Below are 19,226 nucleotides of genomic sequence, written 5' to 3'. Positions count from 1 at the left end.
TGGTGTGAGTTTTACAGTAGACTAGGCTACATAAGCTTTGCGTATCTCTATGTCTCTCTCTCTCTCCCAATGTGCTAACTTTTTTTTCTTCCCCAAAAATTATTTGGTATCAGCGTTGCTGGCTTCATCAAAAACTGTGTGGATTTGGGATGTCCTTATTTATTTGTTAGGGGGCCTATAACAGGGCTCTCCAACCCTGTTCCTGGAGAGCTACCGTCCGGTACGTTTTCACTCCAACCCTAATCTAGCACGCCTGATGCTAGTAGCTGAATCAGGTTAGTTACAACTGGGGTTGATGCGAAAACCTACCGGAGGGTAGCTCTCCAGGAACAGGGTTGGAGAGCCCTGGCCTATACAGTACACGAGGCCAACTTTACCATATTATCCTGCATCCACACTTCCACAAGATTACTTTACATGAATGATATCTCTCAGGTCTAAACAATGTGAAATTTGAAAAATCATGTATTTAGCTTCTTTCTATTCTGTGGCTGCACGAAAGAGCAAACATAACGTGAATTCAGCTATGCCAGTTGTTTACGTCATCTTTGTGTCCTTGATGAAACAGAAGAACATCCATAACTGTAGTTACTGTAGGTATAGCCAACCAGTACTCCAACCAGTGTGGCTTAGTGGTGTGTTGAATCGATTCCACAATCGGGACTTGAGCAAGTGTTCGTCTCGTTCTCAACGTGGTGTGCAACCTCAAATCTACGCCCACTGTGACGTATAGCACTGCCCCGCCGGGCGGAATCTCGTGAAGAGAGTGTCATGACATTGACCATGCTGCCTCGTCACTCACCCAGCCAGTCACGAGCAGTCACAAGCAGAGGGGCCACAATCTCCCTTTGATGCTGTGCTAAAATGGCTTCTGTTTTCTAACCATACTTTTTCTGGCTCAACAACCCACTGAAAACATGTGCTTGAAAACATTGCTTTCCCATATGCACTTTAATGTGCCAGAGACTGTTTTGCTACAGTGCACTGTAACAGCCAGGCACCACCAAAAACAACAAAAAACATCAGTTGTGTTTCCGTCCTGCGTTCTCCCTCCTTAATCTCGGAGCCATGTGCGGCTCGGTGTTTGGCAACAGACGTTACGGATCTGTTCAAAGACCGGCGTCGTGGGGACGAGGTTTGAAGTCTGCTGATTGCCTGGGTCAACCCCAGAAACAGGCGCTGTCTTGATATCTTCAAGAACGGCAGAGATGGCGGTCAATAAATCGTCCCTTCAGAGGATGGCATCGCAGCACTTCACAGGACACGTTTCAATGGTTCCCTGCCTTTCAACACATGAAAGGAGATGCTGGATCCTACCGGGCGGAAAGATCGTGAAGCAGTGGGCATATAGGACTGCAAAATACAAGTACAATTATTCAGTGTTATTTTTCCATATTTCCCTATCCGATGAAAATGAAATTACTCATGTTGGTACAATTTGTCTACATCATTTCACAGTTAACTTAAAGTAGAGTAAAGTATTGTCAATTATCATCTCATTAAGTATATTCACAATAATGTTTTCTAGCTAAATGTATCTTCAAACTGTGTTGCATTTTTATACTTTTTTTGTAACAGTTTAGTCCCCTCTCCCACCTGTTGTGTTTAGCCCACCTCCCCTTTGTGAATTATTTTCACACACAGAGTAACTGCCAAAATAAAGGAAACACTTGAGCAAATGAGTGATACAATTACAAAGTATATTGAAAGTAGGTTCTTCCACACAGGTGTGGTTCCTGAGTTAATAAAGCAATTAACATCTCACCATGTTTAGGGTCATGTATAAGAATGACCAGTTGCTCATTATTTTAGCTACCATGGCTAGAAGAAGAGATCTCAGTGACTTTAAAGAGGAGCATAGGGGGTTTAAAATGTGTGTGTTTGTGTGTGTGTGTGTGTGTGTGTGTGTGTGTCTCATTCACCAGATCTCAACCCAATTGAACACTTATTTGAGATTCTGGAGCGACGCCTGAGACAGCGTTTTTCACCACCATCAACAAAACACCAAATTATGGAATTTCTCGTAAAAGAATGGTGTCGCATCCCTCCAATAGAGTTCCAGAAACTTGTAGAATATATGCCAAGGTGTATTGAAGCTGTTCTGGTTCGTGCTGGCCCAACGCCCCATTAAAACATTTTATGTTGGTGTTTCCTTTATTGTGGCAGTTACCTGTATGCAGCATAGCGAGGCAGGTCATTAATGTTAGTCATTAACATCCTCAGATCCTTCTCTCTCTATCTCCCTGTCTCTCTATCTCCACTCTCTTTCTCTCTCTCTCTCCCCCCCCCTCTCTCTCCCTCCCTCCCCCTCCTCCACGTGGCCCTCCTGAATCATGGCCAGATTAATGAGCAACGTGTGAAAGGCCCTCATGGCCACTGGAGTGGCATCCCTCCTTTTAGTCTCAACTAGAGAGAGTTACGCTCGTTAAAAGCCCATCACTGGCCCTCTCATTTCCTCTCTCTTCATGTAGCTATCTCCCCCCCTTCTCTCTCTCTGTCTCTCTCTCTCTGTCTCTCTCTCTCTGTCTCTCTCTCTCTGTCTCTCTTTCTCTCTCATTCCTCTCTTACCCTTTCTCTCCCACCCACCCCATCCCTCTCTCTATCGTTCCCTCTGTCGCTCTTTCTCTCTATCCCCCTCCCTCTCTCTCTTTCTCCTCCTCCCTCCCTCTGTCTTCCTCCCTTTATCTCTCCCTCCCTCTCCCCCTGCCTCCCTCTCTCTTGGGGGTCAGTCATGTTATCCTTTTGAAGGAGCCACTCTCCCTGGCCTTTGATGCATAATGCATAAAGCCACTGATGTGTGTTTTACACCGTCTCTGACATTATTAATTCGTCTCAGCCATATCTCTCTTTTTATCTACAGTGATCTGTACTATGGCTGTTAACATACCATCTCTGCATGTCAAATCTCTCCCTATTCCCTATAGTGCACTAAAAGTGCTTGGCTCTGGTCAAAAGTAGTGCACTATATAGGGAATAGGGTGTGATTTAAGATAGGCCCTAAGGTAAAACTCTGTTAAACCAGGTCAGGATTGTTCTTGTCGTCGCCAGGTTACATCAAACAGTGGCTATGTCCCAACAGGCACCCTACCCTATTCACTATTTAGTGGACTACTTTTTTTTATCAGGGCCCATAGAGTATAGGGAATAGGGTGCCATTTGGGATGCACACACTGCCCCAGATGAAGTTGATCCTGATAGCAGCTTTGTTGTGGTAGTTTATGGATTTGTTGGGATCTGTATGTTCAGATGGACGCAGTTCGGGGTAGATATGAGGCTTAGGAAGAACCTGACCCCCATCCAGCATCTGTTTATCAGAAGGTCAATACAGGCACTGGGTCATGCCATGTGGATTAGCTTTCTCTGTTGAGCCCACACAATGTTGTGTTCAACACCACCATTAAACGGCCGTCAAACTAACGTCTTCCTCCATCTAATGAATGAATGACATTGTTTTGGTAAAGTTATTACCCATCCCTAACAGACTAATGCAGTATATCATGTATTTTCCACTATTTGTTTGTTCTACAAGGATGTGCTCTGTACCTAGGCTATAACTGGGGGGATGTGTCCCAAAAGGCACTCTATTCCCTATTAGTGCACTACTTATCACAAGTAGTGCACTATGGAATAGGGTGCAATTTCGGACAAAGCCTAGGACTGTCTTCCTATTGCTGGTTGTGATATGAGTGTCAGGTGACATTAACGGTCATAATTATCTGTGATGCGAAGTCCCTCCCAGGGCTGTCCTGTCAGTCAGGAAACTGTGCTATCAGCACATCTAGCCAACACGTCGACAGTAACATAACGAAATGCCACCCCCTGTCTTTGTCTTTTTACAGAAGGCAGGCAACGCCAGCGAGACGCCTTCTGACATGATCACCTGAACCTGACGTCACACACACACACACACACACACACACACACACACACACTTCACCTGCCTTGCCTGTCTGCTCGCAGTATATCTCTCTGTTGCTCTGAGAGAGTATGTACCTGAAGCAGCGCTGCACTTAAACTTTCATCTTTATTACATCTGAGCTGGTTGATTTGAATGGGTGGTTGTGTCTGTTATATACCCATGTAGGTCACATCCTAATGGGTCAGCTTGATCTGGCTCTGCCCTGGCTCTGGCTCTGGCTCTAACCCCAATGTGGTTACGAGTTTATCTTTCTAGATCGGCCATTTACAGAAAACAATGTGAAGTCACCACGTGGGTTCGCCAGGTGCATTGTCGGCGGCAACCTCTCGGCGGTGTCGCAGCCTAGCTCTTCCCCCATCCATGGAAACAAGGACAGGAGGCACAGAACCAGAAGCAGACAAAATGCCCTTACTCTCCTCCCTCCATCCTTTTTTACCCCCCTTTCATCACTCTTTTCTTTCTGCTCTACATCAAGCATGTGGTTGATAGGAAAAAGCTTTTTTCCTAATGATTGTGGCTCAGCCTGGCCGATCTGACTGACAGCACCCTGCTGATGATGCTAAAAGCATGGTGGGGTAGAAATCTGTTCCGCAGGCTGCATGGCCATCTGGACATGATACTAGGAAAGGTTGGACATGGTTTGAGGCAACACGGCAGCAGTGCACGGCTCGCAAATCTGTACACAGTTCATCTTCCAGCCAGTCCTCTTGTCACACGACGGTGTCTGTTGTGGCAAAACAAAAGCAAACCAACAGGACGAGAGATAAAAGGAGAGAAATGTTAGTGTGTTGGGTGTCTGTGATGGAGCTTTGAGAGAGAGAGAGAGAGAGAGAGAGACTAATGGTACAGGTTATAGAGTACAAACAAGAGGAGAATCTGTCTCGCTGCGGGTGCCTGGCACTTTGAGAATATAAAAAGCCCCCGAGGCAAGGTTTTACACGTTGAATGGATATCGCCTTTCAAAAGCCTCGCACTCGGCGGCAGGGGCGAGGGAGGGATGATATAGAGGCAGCAGGAAGACACTATTAAAACTTGGAGAATGAATTGTTAAATACCTCTATAAAGAAATATAAGACATGGCCCCATTTTTATGCAGCCATCGCTGCTCTGGTGGCACCTGATAAGCCATAGCGACAGCATGGGGTGAAAAAAATGGCCTCCACTCGTGCAGACATATGATTGGATTTTCTTGAACTGGAGATTGCAATGCTCTCGGCCGTCATGGATGTGCTGCTGGTAACGCATGCTAGTGCCCCCCACACACAATGACCGGCGTTAATTGCAATAGTATTAGCCTCTACCATCTCCGCAGTTTCCCAGAGTCCTTTTACATGATTAGGATAGGGAATTCCCTGCTTATGAATTTTACTTAAAATACTACAGAGGTAGGTTATTTTAGAGGTGGCCCATTCAATTTGGTGTGGATCGGGTTTTAGGATTAAACACATTAAATCAATTTCAATTTATTAGACTTTTACTTTGAAAATGATGGAACTACAGTAACATTGTCAAATATAATGTAATGTAACGTAGCCATGGTAACAGAATTACCTCCCAAAGCCACTTACAGTACATGAAATAGAGGAAAACCTCACTGTGGGAAGGTGATGAGAGAGAGGTCTTATCCTCAGATGTAGTCTTATCCTCAGTTGACACCTGGAGCATGGTTATCAGCTAGCAGTATTGGCACATCCTGCTTAGTATTAACCTACAATATTTCCCTCCATAGTAGATTATGCAGTGTGTTTTAGTTCTCCCCATCAGCCCCACGGGCCCCCAGAGAGGGAAAAGTGTCCCCCCCCAAATGACACCCCATTCCCTATATCATGCAATACCTTTGACTGGTCAAAAGTAGGGCACTATATAGGGAATAGGGTGACATTTAGGACGCAGCTAAAGACTTGTGGGTAGACTTCTGGGTCAGGGCTCAGTGTATGTCCCCGTTGACATTTGTGTTCCTGGCACAATATTGACTTATGAGGGAGATGGAGACGGCAGGAGAATTGGCAATGGCATTCTACATTACCTTGGAGATAAATGTGAAACTGTTAGCAGGGTTAGTCAGTAGAGCTTTTAGCAGGACATTTTGTATGCTAGTTATGTTTTACGTCCTTCTATTTCATGTTTTACATTCTAGATTTCTGCTAATATGTTAAAAAAAAATGTAACAGCTGCTTCATATTTTATGGAACCTTGTTCATTTCAAATCTTTTTTGTACACATTACTGTTTAGTGTCACTATTCATTTGCAGTGACACTTTCGCGCATGAAGGTTGATCAGATATAGTCATATACCAATAGGGACACAAACATATTTGCCCCTTAACCTACGTTTCACCTCTCAGTCTGTATATCACAATTCTCAGTCTATATATCTATGAACAGTCAGTCAAGTCAGTCCCCTCCTCATCTCTGTGTGTTTATAATGCACAACATTCTCTCTCTCTCTCTCTCTCTCTCTCTCTCTCTCTCTCTCTCTCTCTCTCTCTCTCTCTCTCTCTCTCTCTCTCTCTCTCTCTCTCTCTCTCTCTCTCTCTCTCTCTCTCTCTCTCTCTCTCTCTCTCTCTCTCTCTCTCTCTCTCTCTCTCTCTCTCTCTCTCTCTCTCTCTCTCTCTCTCTCTCTCTCTCTCTCTCTCTCTCTCTCTCTCTCTCTCTCTCTCTCTCTCTCTCTCTCTCTCTCAGCGTAGCCTCCGAGTCTTTACAACTGTCACAGCCAATCTCCCTGACAGCTTTTTCCCTGTCTGCCTTGGCCCGACGGTACTGCGGTGTGTTTAGGCACTACAGTGCTGCTCTGTGATTGTCATAAACATTTTGTCCCCTCCTCCGATATCTCAAATGGACTCCATCAACTGCCAGAGTCCCTCTGAATCAAACAGAACAACATTTCCCTTTGCCTCCAATGTCCTGAATACCAAATGATGTGGAAAATGTCACCTAGTTGTCATTCAAACTTTATTTTTCAGCACCTGAGGCTAGTGTAATGTTGCATTGAATGGCCTCTATTGAAACTTCACAACATGCTCTACGCCTTGTTGCCGTTTCCATATATGAACAAGCCTGTACAGCTATTAGATGATGTTTGCTGGCTTTCTCCACCAAATATGTGTGACATTTTAAACGGTGAGAAGCAGCTAGGGTCTAGCTGGTAGAGTTATTAACCTTGTTGTGCATCCAGGGGGAGAGCACTCAGTTGGGAGGTGGCCCTCCTTTCCTCTCCTCCTCCTCCCCTCATCTGGGTGCACATTACTGTCTAGCAAGCTTCTTGGCCCTGTTATTCTGCAACATTACCCCCATAAGGGTGGCAGTGGTGGGTGGCAGTCGCACCAAGCTACCATGAGAGAGAAGGAGGGGGAGAGATCACGCCATTTCCCCAACAGTGCTGTACGTGAGAGAAAGTCATGGCACATAACGTCTCACCTCAAGATCAGATCAGACGTCCACGGGTCTGTGGAGGAGAGGTGGGGGAGAGGAGAGGAGAAGAGGAAGAGGGTGGAGGAGGAGAAAGCAGGGCATGATGCCAGAGAACAATGCACCTTGGCTCTGAGGGCCACTAACACCTGCCAGTTCCCTTTAACCCACATAATGTCATGAATGAAATACTTAAAAGTGGCAAAGGACTTGACATAGTTAAATTGTGACCAATCGAGACGCAAGAACCCAATTCTGCCACAACCAACAAAAGTATTCTTACAGTTGGTTAGATCTCACTACGAAAAAAGAAGGACAGTGCTTGTGCTTGTTTTCAGGGATTTTAACCTCTGAAGCCACTCAGATTCTAATCTATGACTAGGAGCTTGACAACTGTTTTTAACGTGTTGGCCTATCACATTGCCAGAACAGAAATCTATGATTGGTTGAAGTTCTCAGTGTGACAACAAGTCATAATGCTGTACAGAGGTGAAGAGCAGCATAGCATCATGCCACCACAGTTATCTCCCTGAAGATGACAGTATCTCACACTTTGACACCTCCCAGTTGCCTGGTGTCTTGAACAGGCAGAAGCACTTTACTTTTCACCATTACAAACCAACCAAATGACTCACATACAGTGTAATTGTAGTCATCTTATAGTGATAGATCAGAGCGGCATGTTTCTCACCATTCTAGATCCTAAGTATGCCCAGAGGCATCATGGGAGATCCCAGCTCTCCCCCAGTGCATGCTGATCCTTACTACCCAGACTGTTGGTGATGGTGCGTTGGTGACAGTGTAGCACCACCACCAGCCGCCTTACAGCTTCCCCTGAGAACGCCACAAGCTGTGAACGCCCTTGTCACCATTACCTCTTCCATGTGTGAGAGGAATGTTTCACGGCCAGGGCCCAGCGACGAGGCTATAAAGAGAAATATGCTCCCTAATCGTTTTTTTCTTTTCCTTTTTCTCTCTCTCTGTTCTTTAACCGGTCGCCTCCGTGTCTGTTTATGTCCTCTGAGCTATCGGCTATCTGCTCAATCTTTCGGCTGCTAACTGCTAAGGGACAGAGGCTAGCTGCCTCTCTCTCTCTCTGTCTCTCTCTCTCTCTCTCTCTCTCCCACCACATTGTAATCTCTACTTGGCCAGGGTGAGAGACTGAGAGACTAAGCTGATGATTATTACGCAGAATAACTTCAGTACCAGGCACGGGGCTTGAGATGGTGTGAAATCACTGTGCACAGGTTGCCAACTTATTTTAGTTGATAGTATGGGTTTCTTCAGTTGGCTACGGTAGGCTGTCTGAAGGAGGGCTGGCTACTTTGGTCTACATAAGGTTTTTGGAGGGACCAGGCGTGGCTAGGCTTGACTGGGCTACTGTGTTTCTCAATAGGCAGATTGTTATGAACGAACCCTAACCCTAACCACACTAGTGAGAGTGCTTTAGACAACAAATGTTGTTCTTCTTGTTCACACATTTAGTTTTGTGTGGCTATGTATTTATGTTGGATAATCAGAGGGAGGGGAGGTATATGATTAAATGTAAACTTTTGCCTGAATCAATTTGTGTGTCGCTACCTTTTCTAGTGTACATTTAAATGTGAAATGTACTTAACTAATGTAATCATGTCTGTCTTAAACATCACCTGTGACCCTCTTAGCACCTCCACACTTCTCTGGTTATCTATGTCCGTTGCTAGGCTAATCTGTATAAATAACACCTCTTAACAATAACAGTTCTTTTTGTTCTTCAAGGGCTATCTAACCAATATGAAAACAATATGTTTTAAACCATGTATATCGAAATAAAGAAACTGATTGTGTCTTGCAGGACTTTGCCGATTCAATATTCCGCTTGGTGAGGGAGAAATACCAGGAACTGGCAGACAGCTGCACCCCCATGCATGCACGACTCAGAGCCCTGGCAGGCATCGTAATGACCAGAGGTATGGTACATTTCATTGACTTTTATATCACATTACATTTTTAACCAGGCAAATATATATATATATATAGTGAGAGAGAGAGAGAACCACTGCATCCTCATGCACCTGCAGAGTGTCATATACTTCTGATATGAATTATGTATTGACCGTGGTCCCTGGGGGAGATGAAGACAGACATTGTACCCGTGTCATTCATCCAGCTATACACCGCGCAACAGTACCTACACTCCTGTCGGTTTGACAGTAGCTCCGCTGGTTTTAGAGAACTACAGAAGGGTTTAACTCCCTCAATAACTTTCTTAATATTGTCAATCGTCAGGAGTGCATTACTGTGTTATTAATGTCTAAAAACTGGACAATAGCCCTGTTAGCCAACAAAAGCCATTAAAATGTCCATTGTAAACACACTTTGATTTGATTGCATCTACTGTTCCCAGTCTTTTTCCTCACCTGGAATTTATATTGGGCCCTCACACACAATCTGTGTCTTTTAGCAACTAATAACCCTATTAGCCTATTAGCCAAGTGAATTAACAGACATTAATAAACAAAATGTCAATTTAGTGCTTCAATAATATGTATTTTAGTCAGACTTTTGATCTTATATCTCATATAGACATTTCAACCGCGCCCCAAATGGCACTCTATTCCCTTCATACGGCTAATGGCCCTGGTGAAATGCAGTGCACTATAAGGGGAATAGGGTGCCATTTGGGGGCGCATCCTGTCTTTATTTCCACCTGGTATTTACATTGGGCCCTAGCTCACATCTCCCACACAGAGCTGTAGTGTGCTTAAGTGGAGAGCTTTATCTCTTTGCCTGGCTGCAGTCTGTGGGGCTCAGTGTGATGGCTGTGTGGTGGCTGGTGAGGATGGATCAGTATCTCCAGCAGTCTGTCTGTGTCGAGAGCGGCGGCTCATCAATTTAGACTTCACTGAGACCCGGCTCGCCTTGACCTAATCTTATTCCGCTACTCTCCCTGCCGCTCAATAATTGGCACTTTTTGTTTATTAATAGGCAGTGTTATCTTCAAAGATCCAGACGCGTACACAGCTGTTGCTGGAACTGCCCAAGTATTTGTGATTGTGAGAGAGCGAGAGCTACAGCGAGCTAGCAGGCAGCAGACACAAACTTGACAGGAACACTAGGGGTTCTGTTTGCTGGTCACCTCTCTCTCTCTCTCTCTCTCTCTCTCTCTCTCTCTCTCAACATCTATTGGCTGTCTCAGTCCTGTGCACACACCACCGACATATTAATAGAGGGACTTGACTTTGAACCACAGCCCCTCCCCTGCCCAACGTACTCCCATTCAAGGCCTGTGGAGACAATTCCAACCTGGGCGAGATTTGATTTGTCACTGGCACAGTGAGGCTCTTATTGGTTATGTGGCTGTAGAAGGCAAAGTAAACAGAAAAGTCATTGGGTTAGAAGGTGTGGATAATTTCATTTGTATCTAAGATAGTGTTGGTCCTTGGAGATGGAAATTAGTTTAGGACATCAGAGTTCCCTTGGAAAGCATGCAGAGGGAGCGCATGACAAATGCCAAAGTCTTTTTTATTGACTACTTGTTTGGTATGGAGATGTTTTAACACAGCCTGTAATTCAGTTAGGATATGTGAGTCTCTCTCCCATAGAGTGAAATCATAGGAGATTAAATAAAAACAGTTCAGAGAGTGAGAAGCAAGTAGTGAATTATTGCTTTGTAATGTTTTGAAGTCTGGTGCTGGGTATCCATTTCCACAGAAGATTTCTCTCTTTTTATACTTTTTCTTATCTCTTGTTGCCTCCCTGCATTTTTATGAATTTGTCATTCAATAATACCCCATTTTAAAAGGCTTAGAAGTGAGGTTGTCAAAGACAGGTTAGAGGTGGGGAAGGTTGGAGTGGATGGTCGGGGGGCCGGAACATAATCATAATCATTTGTACACTGCAAATTGACCACAACCAAGCCCAAAAAGAGATTGTACTTGAAAATAACAATCATTTGATATCTTGATTACATTGAGCCATGATCGCATATGTAACGTTTTTCGTTTTAGCTGAATTCCTGGTGATTTTAAGTTTTTTTTGTACCAAAAAAATGAAGTTCTTAATAAAATGTATATTCAGTATACTGAGCAAACAAATTAACGCAACGTGTAAAGTGTTGTTGGTCCCATGTTCCATGAGCTGAAATAAATAAGCACAAAAAGCTTATTTCTCTCAAATTTTGTGCACAAATTTGTTTCCATCCCTGTTAGTGAGCATTTCTTCTTTGCCAATATTATCCATCAACCTGACAGGTGTGGCATATCAAGAAGTTGATTAAATGGCATGATCATTACACAGGTGCCCCTTGTGCTGGGGACAATAAAATACCACTCTAAAATGTGCTGTTTTGTCACACAACACAATGTCTCAAGTTTTGAGGGAGCGTGCAATTGGCATGATGACTGCAGGAATGTCCACCAGAATTGTTGCCAGAGAATGTAATTAATTCATTTCTCTACCATAAGCCACCTCCAATGTTGTTTTAAAGAATTTGGCAGTATGTCCAACCGGACTCACAACTGCAGACCATGCCAGCCCAGGACCTTCACATCTGGCTTCTTCACCTGCGGGATAGTCTGGGACCAGCCACACGGACAGCTGATGAAACTAAGGAGTATTGCTGTCTGTAATAAAGCCCTTTTGTGGGGAAAGACTCATTCTAATTGGCTGGGCCTGGCTCCCCAGTGGGTGGGCCTATGCCCTCCCAGTCCCACCCATGGCTGCGCCCCTGCCCAGTCATATGAAATCCATAGATTAGGGCCTAAGGAATTAAAAATCTTTGAAATTGTTGCATGTTGCGTTTATATTTTTGTTTTGTTTTACTAAAAACTTTGGGGGACCAAAAAAGATCACTTGCGGGCCGGTTTTGTCCCACGGGCTGCCTGTTGCCATCCCTGGGTAAGACGGCTGTATGGAGACAGCACTGTCAGGACAGAAAGGCTAATAACACTGTCAGTTCAGAGGGCAGTGGATTGTTTTTGAATAGAGTGCATTTGTAGGTTAAATTTAATTATCATCATGAGAATGATGTTTCATATTTTTCCGAATCAAGAGATTGAAGTGACCCTGTTGTCAACACTACCGTAAGGTCATGGGTCATAGTTATTCAAATTAGTAGTACACTTTGTATGGCTCCCTATTACCTTTACAGTGCCTTCGGAAAGTATTCAGACTCTTTGAAGGATACCCAAACATTTCTGCAGCATTAAAGGTCCCCAAGAACACTGTGGCCTTCATCATTCTTAAATGGAAGAAGTTTGGAACCACCAAGACTCTTCCTAGAGCTGGCCGCCCGGCCAAACTGAGCAATCCGGGGAGAAGGGCCTTGGTCAGGGAGGTGACCGAGAACCCAATGGTCACTCTGAGAGAGCTCTAGAGTTCCTCTGTGCAGATGGGCGAACCTTCCAGAAGGACAACAATCTCTGCAGCACTCCGCAAATCAGGCCTTTATGGTAGAGTGGACAGACGGAAGCCACTCTTCAGTAAAAGGCACATGACAGTCCGCTTGGAGTTTGCCAAAAGTCACCTAAAGACTCTCAGACCATGAGAAACAAGATTCTCTGGTCTGATGAAACCAAGATTGAACTCTTTAGCCTGAATGTCAAGCGTCATGTCTGGAGGAAACCTGGCACCCTCCCTACGCTGAAGAATGGTGGTGGCAGCATCATGCTGTGGGGATGTTTTTCAGCAGCAGGGACTGGGAGACTTGTCAGGATCGAGGCAAAAATGAATGGAGCAAAGTACAGAGAGATCCTTGTTGAAAACCTGCTCGAGAGCGCTCAGGACCTCAGACTGGGGCGAAGGTTCACGGTCCAACAGGACAACGAACCTAAGCAAACAGCCAAGACAATGCAGAAGTGGCTTCGGGACAAGTCTCTGAATGTCCTTGAGTGGCCCAGCCAGAGCCCGGACTTGAACACGATGGAACATCTTTGGAGAGACCTGAAAATAGCTGTGTAGCTACGCTCCCCATCCAACCTGACAGAGCTTGAGAGGATCTGCAGAGAAGAATGGGAGAAACTCCCCAAATACAGGTGTGCCAAGCTTGTAGCAGTACACTATGAAGGGAATACGGTAGGGTGGCATTTGGGACACACATATAATACAATTCCGTCAATTCTAGAGGCCGTTAAAGAGTTGCACACCCAGAAAGATTTCAAGGTTCAAAAACATAATTTTCTCTCCTAGCTACCCCTCTCTCTCATTGTATCAGATATATTTTCATATTGATTCTAAGGATGATACACATCTTAATTTGACATTGAAGATCTTCAAACATCTTGCCTTCATGAGTCTCTTTATAGCCTAGTGGCATGCAAATGAGTTCACTAGCGTTAACCTTGGCTTGACGACAATTCCTTTTACTCCAGGAGAAGAACATCATTTTAATGTTCCTTTAGTACTTAAGAATAATGGGTTCTTATTACAGACAAATCTTATTTCTGTCTGTTAACGTGTCTCTTTGTCTACAGCAACAAAGAAACTGGAATGGTCTGTGAATAAAGAATACAAACTTGATTTAGTTGATAACAGAGCTGATAACAGTAGAAAATTGGAAAGTTGAACTCTATAGTAGCCTTTACTAAACTGAAATATGACTGAAGTTAGTTACTCCAGAAGGCTTCCTTATGATAATAGTCTTATGCTGATAGAAACTGATGAGACAAACCTAATTTGGAAAATACCTGCTTGATGATAGCTATTAACCCCACTTAAAATCTCTCTCACGCGCTCCCGCTCTCTCTTTCTCCTCTCAGAGGGAGGGGCTGCTTGGTGGCAATTTCATGGTGAGATGAAGAGCAGCTAGGAGAAATTATCCCCCGCAAAATGGATCTAAACAATTGCTAAGTGGAACATCAGAGAAAAAAAGGAGAGTGAAAAGGGTGTTGCATTTGGCACGTTTAACTTGTATTATCTCCCCAGAACGAGGCATGTTGCTGCATGCTCAGGGCTGATGTGGAGGATAGATGAGACCTGGAGGTGTTGGTTTGCTACCACACTAAGACTCAACCTGGCACTGTACAGTAGATGACATAACAGAGGATGAACCATGGTGAGGTTATTGGACCAAGCTATTACCCCACATAGGCTAGTCCTGAGGAAATCATTTCGATCTAGGGGAACGTCCCAAACGAAATAGGGTGCCATTTCAGACGCAGAAAACATAGGTTTAGGTGTCTCAAAATATGCTGCTAGAGGTAAAATATCTGTTCCTTCTCAACTTGGCACTCAACCTGCATTATGGTTTTGACTTGGCTACTGAGGCCGTGCAGAGCTGGCACTAGTTGACATAACAGAGCAGGAGCAGCCAGCATCTGGTTTGTCCTTAACATTAATCTTGAAATTCCTGGCGTGGGTTCCCTGGTCTGGGCTGGTGTTGCAGTGGTTCCGCTAAGAGCTAGCCAGGGCACCAATCTCTCTGAGTGATTGTGTTAGTGGAGTTTCTACAACCAAAGAGCATAATTTATTCATTCATGGCTTCATTTTTTTCTCTACGCTAGGTGATTCAGCTGCCACATTGTTGCCTTGGTTTGCTGCTGTTAGTTGACTGATCATATAGTGCTTCACGGCTAGAAATGATATTGTGCTAAATAACATCATGGTTGGAATGCACTTTTGATTAATCAGATTGCGCTGCCAGAACCGTTTCATAATCAACAAGGCAACAGCAAACATGTCGTCCCCCAAGAATGGTGCAGCCCCCCCCCCCCCCCCCCCTTGGGCCAATCAGTGTAATTTTGTAAATTATGGATCTCTATGGCAAGACGCATCATTCACCCAAGTTTTGTCAAAATCAGGTCAATGATGTCTGAGATATCTTGTGGGTTAGTTAGACTCCAATCCCTGAGCATGTGTGACAAATTTCATCAAACAGATCAAGAGATATAAACATGTGCCCATTATAACGTGTGGTCGATATGAATGTTCTTGCATATGTTGAGTCTTGCCGGTGTTCGCAACATTTGTCCTGGCTAAATTCCCAATCTGGCCCCCACCATCACAGCCACCTAATCATCCACAGCTTCCAATTGGCTCATTCATCCCCCCTCCACTCCCCTGTAAGTAACTATACCCCAGGTCATTGCTGTAAATAAGAATGTGTTCTCAGTCAACTTACTTTGTAAAAAATTTATAAAAATAAGCAACACATTTTGATACAATACGAATATCCTTGACTGATTTGTATGCCTTTGTTCCAGACCATGCCCACATTAATGTTTATTGGTCTATAGAGGCCATGTTTTTTCGGTTCTAATCTGGAAAATATTGCATTGAGAGGAAAATATTGCATTGAGAGACATCCATAGATGCTATATATCAAGTTTTGTGCAGATCGGTCATTCGTTGCCAGCAGAGTAGCGTTTTAAAATTCACATTGGTGGAAAATCCAAATTTCTTCATGACTTTAGGTAAAATGTGGTGAGATGCGTGACCTTTCAAAGTTTGCATTTTCAATCTCTTGTTATAGCGCCACCATCTGGCCAATCAGTGTAATTTTGTAAATGCCGGATCTTAATGGCAAGACGCATCATTCACCCAAGATTCGTCAAAATCGGGACAATGCTCTCTGAGATATCGCTTGTGACTAACGGACTAACTGACTGATCCAAAATCACCTCCCCGAAATTAATCGTGGGGGACAACAATATAGTATTGCTACAAGAACGTATAAAGAAGCTAGGAAATGCATCATGAGAAGAACCATATCTCATATGTCTCCGTCCTCCTTTGCTCTATCCAAGCAGCCACTGAGTCAGAAGGTGGTTAGTCAAAGCTAGCCGAATGGATTTCAGAGGCCATGACTTTAACCCCACCTCAATATGAGCTGCTCTTATTGTTAATGGCAACCTGGCAGAGGTGGCTCGTCGCCTGTCTGCCTGCATGCACACACACACACACACACTCTAGCCTGCCTGTCTGCTTGCCTGACTACAATACCATCTGGGCCACAGCAGATAAAAGCTCATATGTTGCTCCCGCGTTGCCTCCAGGTCCGGCGGACGCAGTGAACCCTGAATTTGTGAAGCGATGGAGAGATTTGTGGCGGGCAGAGGAGAGGAGAGCGGAGGAGAGAAAAGGAGACTGACGGTGGTTAAAGCATGCTGAGCCAGCCCCGTCACACACTCATGGTTTATGCTGTCAAAAATCCTGCTGCTGAAGCCCATTTTTTAACCACAGTGCTTTTGAATTAAAATCAAACAAATAGGTTTCAGGGCTGTGGCAGGAGGGGATCTATGGGCTGCAAGGGTGGGTTTATTCCTACTGGGTTCACTAACAATCACGTTTCAAAGAGTGGTAGTAGTGTTCACCTGAAGTGTTCCCCTGAAGTCTGACATGGTATTTAAATGGTCTGTGTCCCAAATGGCACCAAATTCCCTACATGGGGCACTACTTTTGACCAGGGCCTGGTCAAAAGTAGTGCACTATATAGGGAATATAGTGCCATTCAGAAATGGCCTATGGTATCTGGTTAAAGGTATTTAGGTGTGGAGAATTGTTGATGGAGTCCACTGTTATCCCATAACTAATGCAGACTCTAGACATACTCTTGTTTCATTATTTTCACACCACATGATTACTTGATGACGTGGTGTTCTGTCAAATGACACAATGAAGTGTGAGTCATGAGTTCTAAATTATATTTTAAACGTAATAAAGCTATTTTATTTCTAACACTTGTTGTCTCCCTTTTTTTCTCTCTCTGTCTTTGCCAGGTTTGGACCTGAGACAAGTCCAGGTGGTAGCGCTATCTACCGGGACCAAATGTATCAAGGGAGAATACATCAGTAACCAAGGACTGGTGGTCAACGACTGTCACGCTGAAATCACAGCCAGGAGAGCCTTGGTTCGCTACCTCTACTCTCAGTTAGAGCTCTTCTTAAGGTAACAACATCGAATGCTCCTGTAACATATTATAAACCGTATTTTAAGGCCTCATTGTAAGGGCTCATACAAGCTTATAGCATCTAATAAAACATTATACCTGCAGGCTTTAAGTAAAGTGTTGATGTGCTTCCTCTACTCTCAGTAATACCATCTAATTTTGTCTCCTTTGAATAGTACAAGAGTAGGCAGGGGTGTTTTACTAATTATCCTTACAAGTAAAGTGAGGGATATGCAAATTAAGGTGATATACTGGATGTGTTTTTAAACCACTATTCATGAGTTATTTTTCGTAGATGTTCATTAAATGCTCCTAAAAATAAGATGCTAAATCAGATTATATTATATGACTTGTAGCTACAATTAAATTACAATTCTGTTCTTACTTAGCACCATGGTAACAGAGAAGCGTTATACAACAAAGACATTTTCCCAATCAATCGTCATACTGTAGGCAGACTGCTATTGTGTCAAAGCAATGAATTCCTGATTAAAATGATATACGTTACATTCATAAGCTTGTGAAACCGCTATAACTACCTCTCCAAAACCTAATATTCGCCCCACCAGAGAAGAAGCATAGTCTTCTAAAAATTCTAGTTTTTAGTTTGAAATTCTCCTACCTACACAACCACTTTGGTAAATTGCATCATGTGCTACTATGGACCAATCTTACCTGCCAGGCCCTTCTGGCTACTAAATTGCTAGCCTGTCAAATTAGAGTAGAAAAGGCTAGTTCCTTTAATGTCATATTAGCATAATACAGCATATTGACTTTTGTCTTTCCTCAATGTCTAATATAATCACTGGGCCAGAGTCTCAGCGGCTGAGCAAGAGAAAGCTAATGGGAAAGATAAGTCCTATGAAAATAGCCAAACATAATGCCACAACTGACGTATATTCACCCTATTTCTTTTATTTCACCTTTATTTAACCAGGTTGACCAGTTGAGAACAAGTTCTCATTTACAACTGCAACCTGGCCAAGATAAAGCAAAGCAGTGCAACAAAAACAACAACGCAGAGTTACACATGGGATAATCAAGTGTACAGTCAATAACACAATAGAAAATCTGTATAGTGTAAGCAAATTAATTAAGGAGGTAAGGCAATAAATAGGCCAATAGTAGCGAAGTAATTACAATTTAGCAATTTACACTGGAGTGATATATGTGCAGATGAGGATGTGCAAGTAGAAATACTGGTGTGCAAAAGAGCAGAAAAACTAAAACAAATATGGGGATGAGGTAGGTAGTTTGTTGGATGGGCTATTTACAGATGGGCTGTGTACAGCTGCAGTGATCGGTAAGCTGATCTGACAGCTGACGCTTAAAGTTAGTGAGGGAGATATAAGTCTCCAACTTCAGTGATGTTTGCAATTCGTTCCAGTCACTGGCAGCAGAGAACTGGAACGAAAGGCGGCCAAATTAGGTGTTGGCTTTGGGGATGACCAGTGAAATATACCTGCTGCAGCGCGTGTTGCTATGGTGACCAGTGAGCTAAGATAAGGCAGAGCTTTACCTAGCAAAGACTTATAGATGACCTGGAGCCAGTGCGTTTGGCGACAAATATGTAGCGAGGACCAGCCAACGAGAGCATACAGGTCGCAGTGGTGGGTAGTATATGGGGCTTTGGTGACAAAACGGACGGCACTGTGATAGACTGCATCCAATTTGCTGAGTACAGTGTTGGAGGCTATTTTGTAAATGACATCGCCGAAGTCAAGGATCGGTAGGATAGTCAGTTTTACGAGGGTATGTTTGGCAGCATGAGTGAAGGAGGCTTTGTTGCGAAATAGGAAGCCGACACCTAGGTATTCATAGTTGTCCACATATTCTAAGTCAGAACCGTACAGAGTAGTGATGCTAGTCGGGCGGGCGGGTGCGGGCAGCGATCGGTTGAAGAGCATGCATTTCGTTTTACTAGCATTTAAGAGCAGTTGGAGGCCACGGAAGGAGTGTTGTATGGCGTTGAAGCTCGTTTGGAGGTTTGTTAACACAGTGCCCAAAGAAGGGCCAGATGTATAGAATGGTGTC

General features: G+C 44.0%; 1 protein-coding gene across 1 annotated transcript in view; it reads left to right on the top strand.

Moving 5' to 3' along the window:
- Positions 1-19,226, top strand: part of adarb2 (adenosine deaminase RNA specific B2 (inactive)) — a 201,809-nt gene that overhangs the window by 160,399 nt on the left and 22,184 nt on the right. Inside the window, exons 4-5 of the mRNA XM_014157458.3 lie at positions 9,162-9,276; positions 17,023-17,191. Of these exons, the coding sequence (XP_014012933.3) occupies positions 9,162-9,276; positions 17,023-17,191 (284 nt within the window). The remainder of the gene's footprint in view (positions 1-9,161; positions 9,277-17,022; positions 17,192-19,226) is intronic.

The sequence above is a fragment of the Salmo salar genome, chromosome 19 (genome assembly GCF_965601325.2).
Source record: "Salmo salar chromosome 19, fSalSal1, whole genome shotgun sequence".
Classification (NCBI taxonomy): domain Eukaryota; kingdom Metazoa; phylum Chordata; class Actinopteri; order Salmoniformes; family Salmonidae; genus Salmo; species Salmo salar.
The sequence above is the reverse complement of the archived record's forward strand: the minus strand, read 5'-3'. Positions and strand labels throughout refer to the sequence as shown.